Raw genomic sequence first — 13611 nt, forward strand, 5'->3', positions numbered from 1 at the left:
CTGAAGTTCTAATAAAACGCGCAATGACCCACAAATAAATGTAGAAGACAATAGCACCTGACCACGTACCTCCCAGTTCTCTTCCATCTGTAGTAAACCATACTTGAAAGTCTGAAATACTTCCACTCGGGGTTCTATAACTTTGTAGGTTTTTCGTAAAAAGTCATTTGCCAAGCATAAGAAAGAGTTTTGAGCGCCAGAAAATGAAGCATGAACATATAGCAATCTTGGTCGAAAATATTTCATATTCCATTAGGGTTTTCGACTTCATAATAGTTCCGGTGTACTGGATATGCTGCAGCTGCTGATTTAACATCCTCATAAATCTATACCATGCCAAGTTGTTAATTTTGTAAAATATAAACGTTTCTCCAAGGTCTCTTTTTATTGATTTAACAGTTGCAGTTTTTCCTGTCATAAAATAATATCGAGTGTACTCTCCTCGTCAATTGTTATATGGTTTGCATATTCAATAAGCATATCTTATTTTTCTTCTGAAAAGCTGAAGAGTTGTTCTAAGTTACAAGCTAAACTAACTTGTAAAAGTTTTCCCTGTTCAAATTTCTTCATCATACTTTTTCGTTCTTATAGTATCGAACTTCAAAACACCTAAATGGAAACCATGTATGGCTTCTGAAATGAACTTCATTCTACGAGAAAGCCAATAGCTTTTGTGACAGATGGGTCTCTTACCTCTTAATGGGTAGTCAAAACGATAGCCTTCATGCTTTACGGTATCTGTCTCAAACTTTTGACCGACATTAGTAAAAAGTTCATAATGGTTTAGTTGTAGCAACTCTTGAATTTTCTTTTCTATTGGAAGCATATTTTATCTATAATAAAAATGTCAAATGAAACAGCGTCTATGAGAGAATACAACACAACCGACAACTCATTATGAAGCTCTAAATAAGAACACAACAACTTTTCAAAACTATTCTAAGATATCTGAGTCATTGAAAGAAGGAAACTTAAACTGACAATAAACCCATATGACAGATGAGTTTCTGTTTCAAGACAGAAGAAACCATACTGTGTCTGTATAAATCCAACAAAAGGAACTTAAAACGAGAAACCTATAAATGAACTTCTTTTGAAGCAGATGTTGACAACAAAGCTGACAAAGAATATGTAGACGATGCAATAGCAAAAGAAGAAGAAGAGCTAACAATGCTTATGCAACAAAAGAACATACTCATCCTGAACTAGCAGACAAAAACATATGTTGACAATAAAATGTCAAGTGAAGTGACAAGAGCTGAAAACGAAAATTCTAAAAGACTCATATACATTTAATATCCTGAAAATACCAGACTTACAAGAAACCTTAAACAGTTAAAAGTGCCGTTGGACATACACATACATCTTCTGAAATAACAGACTTAAACGTTAGCTTGGAAAAGTGAAAGGCAGACAAGAACAAACACATGATTTCTACACAACTGTTGGTATTAGAAAGTATTGAAAAGGAACGGTTTGAAAGAAACTGGTGGGATGCATTCATATTGGTAAACCTCCAAACTTTCCACAAGTTAACATCGATGACGACATAAACGACCGATGAGAAACATTAGATGTAAAGATGTTTATGTCATGAAGGATTAACTATTATTAAATTCATCTGCCAAGATTTATATGGAACAAAGAAAGCAAACAAAACAGAGCTTCAAACACTTAAAGGACAGAAATACTTCAAACATTATATCCTATAGGCTCTATTTATACGTCCAATGAACTCTACCAGACCAGAAGTAGTACTGTTTGGAACTTGCGACTCAAATAGTCGACAGGTTTTGTATTGTGCAAACTCTTCAAAGGAAACAGGTGGAAGTAAAACGATTTCAGAGTGAAAATTACCTGCCACACAGTCACTACATAGATTTAAGTACATCTCAAAGCAGGTTGGCATAAGCATAGATATTGGGATGGTCAGCAAGATCAAAAGGTCAAGGATATGATGTTAAACGAGACGTTAAGTTTGCTTATAAATGTTACTTGGAGAACACTTGAGGGAGACGGTTCTTCCATCCGTAATGTTTATCGAATTTATCTGTCAGATCATGCAAAAACGATCACTGCCTTTACAGGATATACGCAAACAACGGGAAAAGTAAAAAAACTGAATACACAATTACCCACAGTCAACACCCACTCCATACAACCGCCACTGACCTCGCACGCCAACTCTTAACTGCATCAGGTTATAGAAAATTGCTATAGTCGTCATTTTCAACTTCCTTTAGCACTATTCGTGTCAGGAGTTGTCTCTCGTTATATTTGATTAGGAACTGTCTAGTCTTTAAGATCATACCACCTGGAACTGTTGACAAGTTTGAAACCGAAGTCTTGGCATAAGGTAGTTTTATCCTTACTCTTATTTGCTTTATTTAAGTGTGTCACATGTTTGGTATCCATTTTGCCTAAAAACTCATAGATAATCGATCTCGGATTATACTTTCTATCTATTTTTACGAACACGAATTTGCCTGGAGTACCCTATCGGTTCCCATTTTGTCATAAGTCAATAGAATAGTTTCATATGGTCGCGTAAGTGTCCTCCTATTGGAGAGATTTTCATATACAACTACTATCGAACGAAAAATATAATTTTTTAATACGGTTGAGGTTTGGATTTGGTTGCCAACTGACTGTGGTGCAGGTTCAGGCTGTTGTATAACAGGAGCTTGCTCTTCTGGTTCAGGGTCTTTAGGTATAATACCAACAAACTGACCTACTCTTTTACCAATATTTTTGACCCGTTCCAATCCTCTTCCGACAGATTTTATTCCATTCCATATACCTCTTCCAACTTTCTGAAGAAGTTTCCATACTACTGAAGAAACCATTTTACTATATGTAAAAATCTAATGTCCCTAGTCTTTCGTTTCCTGTTGAGTTCCATAGCATTCTTTAACTGGAGCTCATACATTCTGTTTCTCCTCTGGTAGAAAACATATTCTGGGTCAACTCCTGTGTTCGCGTCATCTGCATAAAGTTGTTTATATCCCACTTCAGGGTTTGTATAAAACTCTTTCCATCTCATATTTGCATACCATGGTGGCAAACCTAACGCAGCGTCATTTGACATGGACATGGCAGTTTGCATTTGTACATCTGTTGGCACTTGACCATAGTTTGCCATTGCAGTTTGTATTCTAACTTCATTTGGAATATTCTCTGGGTTTGGTTGTCCAGGTTGCTGCGCATTCGCTAAGTTCTGTGCGTCCATTTAATATTAGATAAAAATATCTCTTACGAGTACATATACTGAACATTTGCAGGCATTGGTTCATCTTCATATTCTCTGTACTTTTCTGCCACGTCAAATAAATAAATGACACAATGGAAAAAACCTAAAACAAGTAGTCCTATTTCAAACCACATTTACTTACTAATAAAATTTCTTTATTGTGACACTTTCTCCAGTTTATAGGACCTCTCTCATATTCTATCTTGTCATATATAAACTCATAGTCATGTATGTCCTCTAACCATCTCATAACGGTTTCCAAACCACTTTTATCGGATGTAAAGTAAAAGCATGGATGGTTATGTAAAACGTCTAAAGTTTCTAAAGAGTCTCTCAAAGTCCAGTCTACTTGGTATTGAAAATCCCATGTGTTATAGAACGGCGGGTCCACTATAAAGAAAACATTTTCCTTGTCTTTATATTTTTCATACAACTCTGTCCAATGACATCTCACAAACTCTATACCCTCAATATATTTTTCTATGTCCTCTTTGAAAACATTTGTATAGTTAAGATATAAAACTTTTGACATAAGTGTTTCAATGTCATGAACTCTTATAGCACCACTATATAATAGTCTAGCAGATATACTATCCCAGTCTATATATTCTGCTTTTTTCAAAACCTCTCTCACAATATTTTTCTTATCTAATGGTATACGTTCCATCTTACCTATAGGTATCTTTTCTTTTAACTCTTTCAATATATTGTTTGTGTCTGGAATATGTTTGAGACGGTCCATATAGTTGTCGAAGTCATTGCATATAATCTTTGAGTCAGGAAATACGGTATGACATAAATGAGATATATAGAAACTTCCACCGAACAAATCTACAAATGTTAGACCATTCGGTAGTTTCTTAAGTTCTCTCAATATAATATCTTTACATCTACTCTTATTTCCAAAGAACGGTAACGGTGGTTTTGTAAAATTCATTTATATATAATAATAAAAATGTTTTTACCTGAAAAGTGACAGAAAAGTGACAAAACATGAAAACATATATAATTTGTGAAAAGCGACACATTATATAATGTTTTCGACCCAGAAGACTAACAATTTTCCGAATAAAAACTTCATTTATACTAAACATCTTCGGGGCTAGAGGGCGCAACGCGCCTGGAAGCCCTCCAAATATAAACTTCATTTATACTAAACATCTTCAGGGCTAGAAGGGGCGCAGCCCCTGGAAGCCCCACTACCTTTTTTTTTTTGGTATAAACGTGATTGAACTTCTCTTTTCAATTTTGTTTTATAATCTGTCAATCGAGGCTCGCGAATTCTAATTGAAGGAATAAAACCTGTTTGAAGTAAATCGTTTTTAATACGATAAAAGTAATTGGGTGCAACTTCTTCTAAAAGATTTTTGACAAAAACATCAATTCTTTGATTTTTAACGCAGCCAAAACCCTAACAATATTTTTTCTTAAAAAAAACTATAAAAATATAAATAAAATTAATCGTTAAATAAAAATATTTGATATTAGAATTTTATTGGAAAAATAAAAAACTTAATATTTTAAAGAAATACTTAAATACTTGAATGTTTTAACTTTTACATTATCATATAGACTCTCAAATTATTGATTGGAAACGGTTTGAGGGTTATCAATTTAAAAAAAATTGTGAGTTTTTTAGATTTTTGGCAATGTTAAACGGTTAATTTTTTCTCAAAAAAAATTATTTCGAATTTCAGAAATTTTTAGCCATTTTGGCTGAGAACTATGGTCTGCGAGGTACATAGATAGAATCAGTACCTCGCAGACTATAGTTCTCTATATGGCGCCGAAAATTTTTGGTGAAATGTCGTCGCATTTCACCAAAAATTTTCGGCGCCATAGGAAGAATTGGAGGTGTGAGATACTATTACATGCTATAGTACTCATACCCTCCAACTCCCAATCAAAATCGCATAAAATTTGCTACTTATCTTCAGATTACCTCCCATTATAAAATATATCATTGCTATCTCATCGTCCTATACTTCCACCCTATTGTATTTAAAAATATAAAATTTTTTGATAATATATTTTTATATCTTGAATTTTCAAACAATATATTCACAGATAATATAATGGGAAATCTATCTCAACCTAGCCTTAAAGTACCAAACTCCTGCTTGCATTCTCACTCACAAATATTAAACATCCATCTCCAAAAAACTAAATTCTTCACAATTTTTTTAAAATTGAGAACATAAAAAACGTATGCATTCAATAATTTAAGATACTAACAAATATTACAAACTTCAAAATATCAGATATTACGTTTTTCAATTAAAAAAAATATCATTTTGCTTTTCAATTCGAACATAAATCTTAAATATTTTTAATTAATATCTGATTTACAGCATTATTATCCATTTATAAATCTGACAAATAAATGACAAAACCATCATAAACAGTGTCACTTTTTGTCAAAAGTGAAGTCACGCTATTTTTCATGCACAACAAGATAAAACATATGTCAATGAAATATACCAAAGTTTGATAGGAACAACAAAAAATATTGAAACTATTGTTGGTGACTTTTCTGTCAATGAAGAAAATAAATATTTTAGATGGCAGTTTGTACAGTCCTTAAAAAATGGTACACGGTGTAAACTCATTCCGAAAAATAACAATGAAATGTATGTCAGTTATAAAAAGAATAATGGTACACAAGTTAAAGTTCCATTAGACAACAACTGCTACTTAAACTTATATGGAGACGAACAAAAGAAATATTTAAGAGTTTATGAAATGGCAGATATGACATTGCCTGACCCAGCTCCAGCACCATATTATTATGACTATGGAGATGACGACAGAACACCACATGTAGATGAACAAAGCTAACATTATATTTAGATTATTATAGATATAAAAGATATAATGCAATAGAAAAAACGAGAATAGTATATTATTATACAGATGACAGAAATAAATATTATAGTCAAGATTTTACCTACCCTGAAAACATAAGATTATATTATAAAAAATATTCTGACACAAACCAGAAGAAACCTGAAATAGTTGCACTATATTTTAAGTTCAAAAGAGACAATCCTATAATATCTCATATGTTTGATTTAATGAACCCAGTAGGTTCTATTTATACATCTATGGAAGCAAGAGGTCCTCAAGTAATGTTTGGTGTTGGTGCATGGGAAGAAATAGTCGACAGGTTTTTGTATTGTGCAAACTCTTCAAAGGAAACAGGTGGAAGTAAAACGATTTCAGGTGAAAATTTACCTGCACACAGTCACTACATAGATTTAAGTACATCTCAAGCAGGTTGGCATAAGCATAGATATTGGGATTGGTCAGCAATGACAAAAGGTCAAGGATATGATGTTAAAGAGGACGTTAAGTTTGCTATAAATTGTTACTGGAGTAACACTGAGGGAGGAGGAAACCATACACATCGCGTTACAGGATATACACAAACAACGGGACAAAGTAAAGAATACATGCCACCTTACATGACAGTTTACGCATGGTATAGAATTGCTTAGTCAGTTAGTATCCCTAAGTTGTGTACTGTGGCACTGCGCGCCTCCGTACACCACTTAGCGGTTTTGACACTTTACGAAACCGGTAACGTATTTTTACAACACAACCGTAACACCAACTTAACCTTAAATATTTACAAAACCATCTGACACATAAACGACTTCACTAACGACTTCACTAATGATTTCACTAACGACTTCACTACCGTCCTCACTAAATAAAAAATAACCTTATTTTTATTTTTTTAAATTTTTTATTTCATTACAAAGACATGTCTGACTACATTTACTATGACTCTTTCCCAGAACGTTTCCGTGAACTATTCAAAACTCAAGTAAAACTGAGAAACATGCATTTTAACAAAGACAGACCCATTGACGATGAAAGAAACCCTGAATATATTACAATCCCTTATGATGCAAAGTTCATTGCATACATTCCTTATAGTCGCAGAGGAACGAAAACTATTTCAACAAAGAACAAAAATTATTTCTGGAGCGATGAAGAAAATTGCCTTATCTACAAAATGCATACTTAAATAAAGCTACATATTGTACAAAAGAAGGTTGGACTGGATTTTGAGCTCTACATATACGACGACGATGGAAACAGACGTTGTGTATACCATACGATAATATGTACCATTGTTTTCATCAAGCATTAAACGAATACATAGTCAGTAAGGGTCTCATTCCTGTTGAGTAGATATGCTTTATTTTTGTTCCCACATTTATTTAAAAATTAATGATATCACCACCCTCACACGTATGAAAACATAGCACAAAAATAAATTTAGGTGAAGTGGTGAGATCTCACCTTTTTTCACCCTGTTGAATTCATTGCTTTATAACTCTCTTCCTTTCTCCAACTCTTCTAACTTCTTCTTAAGTTCAGCAATGTTGTCCTCATGAAGTTTAATCTTCCTTAATATACCTTCTCTATCTAATGGTTGCTTTATCTTTCTAAACTGAACTCTACCATCCTTCATAGTATGAATGTAAAAACCTTCTGGAATAGTTCCTGATTTAATGTATTCTACCAAAAACTTTTGTTTCATTGCTTCAGTGACTTTATTTGTCATTTTACTCTAAGGTGAAGATAGCACAGCGATAATGGATTTCATGACTTTTAGTATTTCATGCAATCTTAACAAATAGCCTTACAAGTACTTCCAGTGTCCCTAGCTGTCCCTCCTTTTTATATAACTCCATGACATTTATAATCTCGCGAAACTTAACAGGTAGCATAACAGATTAAACTCAGATGAGGTTTTGAACCAAAATTTCTAAGCAACGTTGTCAAGGATTTTTGAGGAACTAGGGACAGAGTGTGGCAAAGTCCAAGATTTAATTTATCTTCATCTGTTTCATCAGCTATCTCATCTAATATTCCAATATTTTATTCATAACTCGTGGCAAACTCACTAACTTTCGTTATGTTCATCTGCATGCTTCATCTGATAGAAAGTATGACTTTCATTAACTCTGTGAGATAATGAAAACTACTAGGGACAGAGAACATGGCAAAGTTCATGATTTAATTTATTCTCTCACTAACAACAAACACAAACTCCAACACTAACTCAAGTACTAACCTCAGCACAAATGACAAACACTAACAACAAACACAAACTCCAACACTAACGACAAAAATAAATGTCCTCACTTCTTAACAAAGTAATATGTGCTTCTTACACCACCATAGCTCAAACGTTTCTTTTCAAACATCGATTGAAACTTATTTTGAGCCATTGGCTTTAGTCTCTTTTTCTTCAAATACGCCAAGAAATCTTCTTCACATCTTTTCACTTCATAGCCTTCTTTAAACTCCTCCTTGTTAAGTTCTATGAAATCCTTTATAACATTCTTTGTTGCAATGGCTTCTTCACGAACGACATCGTGAACTATTTCATCACTGTTCTCATGAACGACCTCCTCACTGTTCTCATGAACGACCTCCTTACTGTTCTCATGAACTATTTCATCACTGTTCTCATGTATGACCTCCTTACTGTTCTCATGAACTATTTCATCACTGTTCTCATGTATGACCTCCTTACTGTTCTCATGAACTATTTCATCATTGCATTCATGTATGACCTCCTCACTGTTCTCATGAACTATTTCAACACTGTTCTCATGAACGACCTCCTTACTGTCTTTCATAAGCGTTTCAAAGTCTCCTTTACTCATTACTTCAATCTCATGCTGTTCACAGTAGTACTTAAACTCACTGTATATGTCTTTGTTGTATGTTATATTGCTTCCCATGTACTCCATGAATTTTTCAAGCACTTCCTCATAATTCACTGTTTCTTTCTTTCCACGACCTTCTAATATCATACTTGCTTCGTAAATATAACTTCTTGCAGAACCGTCTCGCTTTCTACTTCTCTTCACAAATTCTCTCATCTTGCCACCAAATACATTTGAACTACATGCAAAGAATTCATTCTCCTTTGCAAATTCTTTATATCTTCTGTAGCACTCTGTACAATTCCATCCGGATACAAACTTTTCATAGAACTCCTCGTAAAACATTTGGTAAGGTGTTTTGTTCATTTCGATGAATTCTTGTTTAGCCCTGGTGAATGGTATCTTCCTTACATCAAATTCACTTAAATCTTTCTTCATGAAGTACGTCAGTAAGTTTGAATAAAACTCTTCATTAAAGCTTTCAATGAGATTTGAGAAATATTCGTAATTTCCTTTGTATCTGCTGCTTACGTCAATGACAACAAATCTTCTGTCGTCTTTGTCAATCTTTACTGAGTTGAAGTTGTTAGATATCATGATGATATTACAAACATTCTCTATCTTTCTTACTGGCTGACACTTCTGATTTAAGTCCAACTGAGTCTCTGTTACTATTGACTTTAGTGCGTCGTGGTTCATGACCTTAGACGTATCGCATGAGCTTAGTTCATTGCATACGATGAGCTTCATGTTCTCAATAGCAGCATTGAATCTACCAACCACATTCTCTATTGCCGTTATATTATTGTTGGCGTACTTGCTAATGAGCTCGCATAGAACATTACTAAGTACATTCTTACCAGTTCCTTGCTTTCCTATTAACAAAAGTACTGTTCCAGTCTTTCCACAAGGATTTTGAACGATGTAGGCGAACCAGTTCAAAACATACTCATAAAGCTCTTCATCCTCATTACATATGACATCGTGAACATGTTTCAAATATCCTTCAATAACGCTTTCATCTACTTCATTCAGTACCTCATACTCATATCCTCTGAAATAGCTGTAAATGTCATCTCTTTCGTCAAAGAATCTCATGCCTGACTTCATAAGATAGTTCTTGTTCTGACCCGCTTCATAAATCATCAGTGCGTTCACATCCTTCTCCTCAATACGTCCTACATAAACACTCTTCATGAGCTTATTGAATTCCTTGCTATCTACTGACACAAGTGTTGTTGTGTCTCGTATTCCATCATAATCTTTCACTAGATATGTCATACGTGCTCCGTCAATAACACAACACATCTTCTTAAGTCATTTATAACACTAGCTATGTCAATACCGTCCTCACTCATGTACTTATTTCTTCTCAAGTCCTTTAGTGTGAAAGTGTCTCTAAGTTCTATTTCAAGCAATTCATTTACACATCCTTTGCAATACTTCTCTATAAAATATTTCTGTCGTTCTTTACTAAGTTTCTTAACAGCTCTGAAGAACCATGTGTTTTGACTCAAACATCCTTCACAACTTCTCTCATTCATTCCTAGTTCTTTCATGTCATTATCTTCAACCTCTATGGTCTCATTGACTAAGGTCAAAGGGTTCTTAGTCATTGCTGGTCTTATCTGAAACAATGTTTGTGCAACAGGTTTAACTAGTTCAGCAACGTCCTTCCTTAATATGAATAGCTGTTTCCACTCATCTTTGCTAACAGTTCTTTCATAACCACTGACAGTAATGATTTCATTTGCTGACCTTAGACACTTATGTTCTATCATTTGTATTGCTTTTGTGTAAGGCTTTCGTGAGCATAGGTTGTATATGTCATTCCTGCAATGTTCATTCATGCCAATAGTACTAAATCCTTTCTTTGCTGTTGAGTGCATAATATCCATTAGTTCCTGTGTTCGTATTGCTGTCTCATAAAATACAACAAGACCTTTGTCATCTATGACGTACTTACCGAAAACATTGCTTATATTCTTTAACCATGAAATAACATCCTCATTCATGCTGTCAAACATGAAGTAAGGTCTTACATACTCTTCACTTATAAGATACTCCACAAAGTACTTGTTAAGCTCTATGTCCTCGTGAGCGATTTCATTAGGTTTGATATTAGTTCCTTTTGTCATTGCTGTCATGTACTTCACTCTCATAGTTCCTTTCAATAGCGTAAAAATACTTCATTGTTTCATAACTGCTCTAAATTCTGTTCAAAATTCGTACAACATAACTTTTTAACATTAGTGAAAGAACATGAGCGAAACAACAACATCTAACATTACAGAAGAAGTCAATGACAATGCCGATGAAAACATTACAGAAGGAGCTAGTGAAAATATTGACGAGTTCAGTGAGGAAGAAGATATTGAGGACGTCAATGAGAACGTTAGTGGGGAACAAACTCAATGGGAAACATTGAGAAATCATGAAGATTATGAGATTTGTACGACATATCCTTTTACTATTCGTCGAAAGAAAAACAAACATATTAAGAGTGAATGCTTAAATAATCATGGTTATATTGAGCTTAGTTTAAACAACAAAACACATTTAAAGCATAGAATTATTGCAGAACAGTGGATTGAAAATCCAAACAATTTGAAAGAAATAGACCATATAAATCATGATAGAACGGACAACAGAATCTCAAACCTTCGTTGGTGTTCTAATCTGAAAACAATAGAAATAAAAGCAAGTATGGCGATATAGTTTATGAGTTCGTTGATGAAATATCTGACGAAGCTGTTGAAATAACAGATTATGGTAAGCATTCGTTTGAGTTCTACTACTATGTTGAGAATGAGGACGCATTCTATTATTATACAGGTCTTAACTATCGAAAACTTCATATAAACTTTACAAAAACAGGTGCTGCTTATGTTTGTATGATAGATACAGAAAACAAGAGAGTAATCTTATGCATAAACAAATTCAAACGCTTGTACGGCTTCATGTAGGACAAACATTATTTTTCAACACTAACGCCAACACGTAGGACAAACATTCATGACTAACATTACTGTATAACATAAATGATTTGTCATGATTTAATCGTAAATGTTTTGTCATGATTTCATCGTACATGTTTTGTCATGATTTCATCGTACATGTTTTGTCAAGACTTCTTCGTATATGTTTTGTCATGATTTAATCGTACATGTTTTGTCAAGACTTCTTCATCGTAATGAGCGTAAATGTTTTGTGAAGAATATAACAACCGCCTGAATTCAGACGGTTGCTTTTTATACAAAATTCACACAGGAAAATTCTTGAGTTTTGGTTGAAAGAATACGGTCAAGCCAAAAGTGGCTCGACCTCAAAACAAACATTTTATGAGCTTACTAAGGCATTTATGAATGAATTCAAAGGTATTTGCATACATCCTGACCTCGTTCATTTTGTTGCTGAATGGTGCTCTGTAAAGTATGCATTTTATGTCAAAGATATTATGGACTCCATAGATAAGAAAGTTCATGAGAAGTTAGATGAAGAAGAACTCGAAGATACAGTAGAGAATGCAAAAACAAGCATTTTATGAGCTTACTAAGGCATTTATGAATGAATTCAAAGGTATTTGCATACATCCTGACCTCGTTCATTTTGTTGTTGAATTCAGCAAAAATAATGTTTAGGGTAGATGGTTTTTAGGTGTCACTACGTCACCATGTCACCAGGTTAATTAACTTCTCTTAAAATTACTGACAACATGACATTTAGACAACAGTCCAGGAAATATATTTTATCGTATATGTTTTGTCATGATTTTATCGTTTATGTTTTGTCATGACTTCATCGTAATGAACGTAAATGTTTTGTCATGATTTCATCGTATATGTTTTGTCAAACATGAACGTAAATGTTTTGTCAAACATGAACGTAAATGTTTTGTCATGATTTAATCGTAATGAGTGTAAATGATTTCATATAATTGCTTACCTCGGAAACCGAGAGAAGAGATTCCATATGAAAATCGCAAGAATTTGGCTCCTGGTTTGAAATATTATTATGTTCATAGACTTCATCGTATATGTTTTGTCAAACATGAGCGTATATGTTTTGTCATGATTTCATCGTACATGTTTTGTCATGATTTCATCGTATATGCTTTGTCATGATGATTTCATCGAAACTAAACGTATATGTTTTGTCATGATTTCATCGTACATGTTTTGTCATGATTTCATCGTAATGAGTGTAAATGAACCAAAAATAATGTTTACGTTCATGTTTGACAACACAGCAGGGGAAGGCAGTTATGAATTATTTTTGAAGAACTGAAGGTGCTACCATGTTACCATGTGCTACCAGGTCATTTAACTTCTCTGAAAAAGTGTGACAACATGACATTTTGACAACAACACAGGAAATAAATGTTTACGTATATGTTTTGTCAAGACCTCATCGTATATGTTTTGTCATGATTTCTTCGTATATGTTTTGTCATGATTTCTTCATCGTAATGAGTGTAAATGATCCAAAAATAATGTTTAGGTGAAGAGGTGAGATCTCACCTCTTTTCTCACCTCTTTTCTCACCTCATTGAATTTTCATGATTTCTTCATCGTAATGAGCGTATATGTTTTGTCAAACATGAGCGTATATGTTTTGTCAAGACTTCTTCATCGTAATGAGCGTAAATGATTTGTCATGATTTCTTCATCG

At 33.7% G+C, this 13611-nt stretch overlaps 2 protein-coding genes and 3 pseudogenes across 5 annotated transcripts, besides 3 other annotated features; 2 read left to right on the plus strand and 3 right to left on the minus strand.

Annotated features, from left to right (window-relative positions):
- Positions 1–1277: 1277 nt before the first annotated feature.
- Positions 1278–13611: part of a mobile genetic element that runs on past the window's edge.
- Positions 4464–4686: a mobile genetic element.
- Positions 5879–6747, plus strand: TVAGG3_0437520 (annotated as a pseudogene). Its single transcript has one exon. A coding segment is annotated over exon 1 (869 nt).
- Positions 6750–13611: part of a mobile genetic element that runs on past the window's edge.
- TVAGG3_0437540 (uncharacterized protein) lies at positions 7590–7826 on the minus strand (the record flags this gene model as incomplete). The annotated part of the gene is made up of 1 exon (XM_051234079.1): positions 7590–7826. The coding sequence occupies one exon, from the start codon at positions 7824–7826 to the stop codon at positions 7590–7592; it is 237 nt and encodes a 78-aa protein (XP_051103809.1).
- TVAGG3_0437550 (phage fiber proteins family) lies at positions 8407–9156 on the minus strand (the record flags this gene model as incomplete). The annotated part of the gene is made up of 1 exon (XM_051234080.1): positions 8407–9156. One exon carries the CDS (start codon positions 9154–9156, stop codon positions 8407–8409), a length of 750 nt encoding a protein of 249 aa, XP_051103810.1.
- Positions 9979–10838, minus strand: TVAGG3_0437560 (annotated as a pseudogene). Its single transcript has one exon. A coding segment is annotated over exon 1 (860 nt).
- Positions 11203–11906, plus strand: TVAGG3_0437570 (annotated as a pseudogene). The gene has a single exon. A coding segment is annotated over exon 1 (704 nt).

The sequence above is a fragment of the Trichomonas vaginalis genome, chromosome V (assembly GCF_026262505.1).
Source record: "Trichomonas vaginalis G3 chromosome V, whole genome shotgun sequence".
NCBI classification, from domain to species: Eukaryota; Parabasalia; order Trichomonadida; family Trichomonadidae; genus Trichomonas; species Trichomonas vaginalis.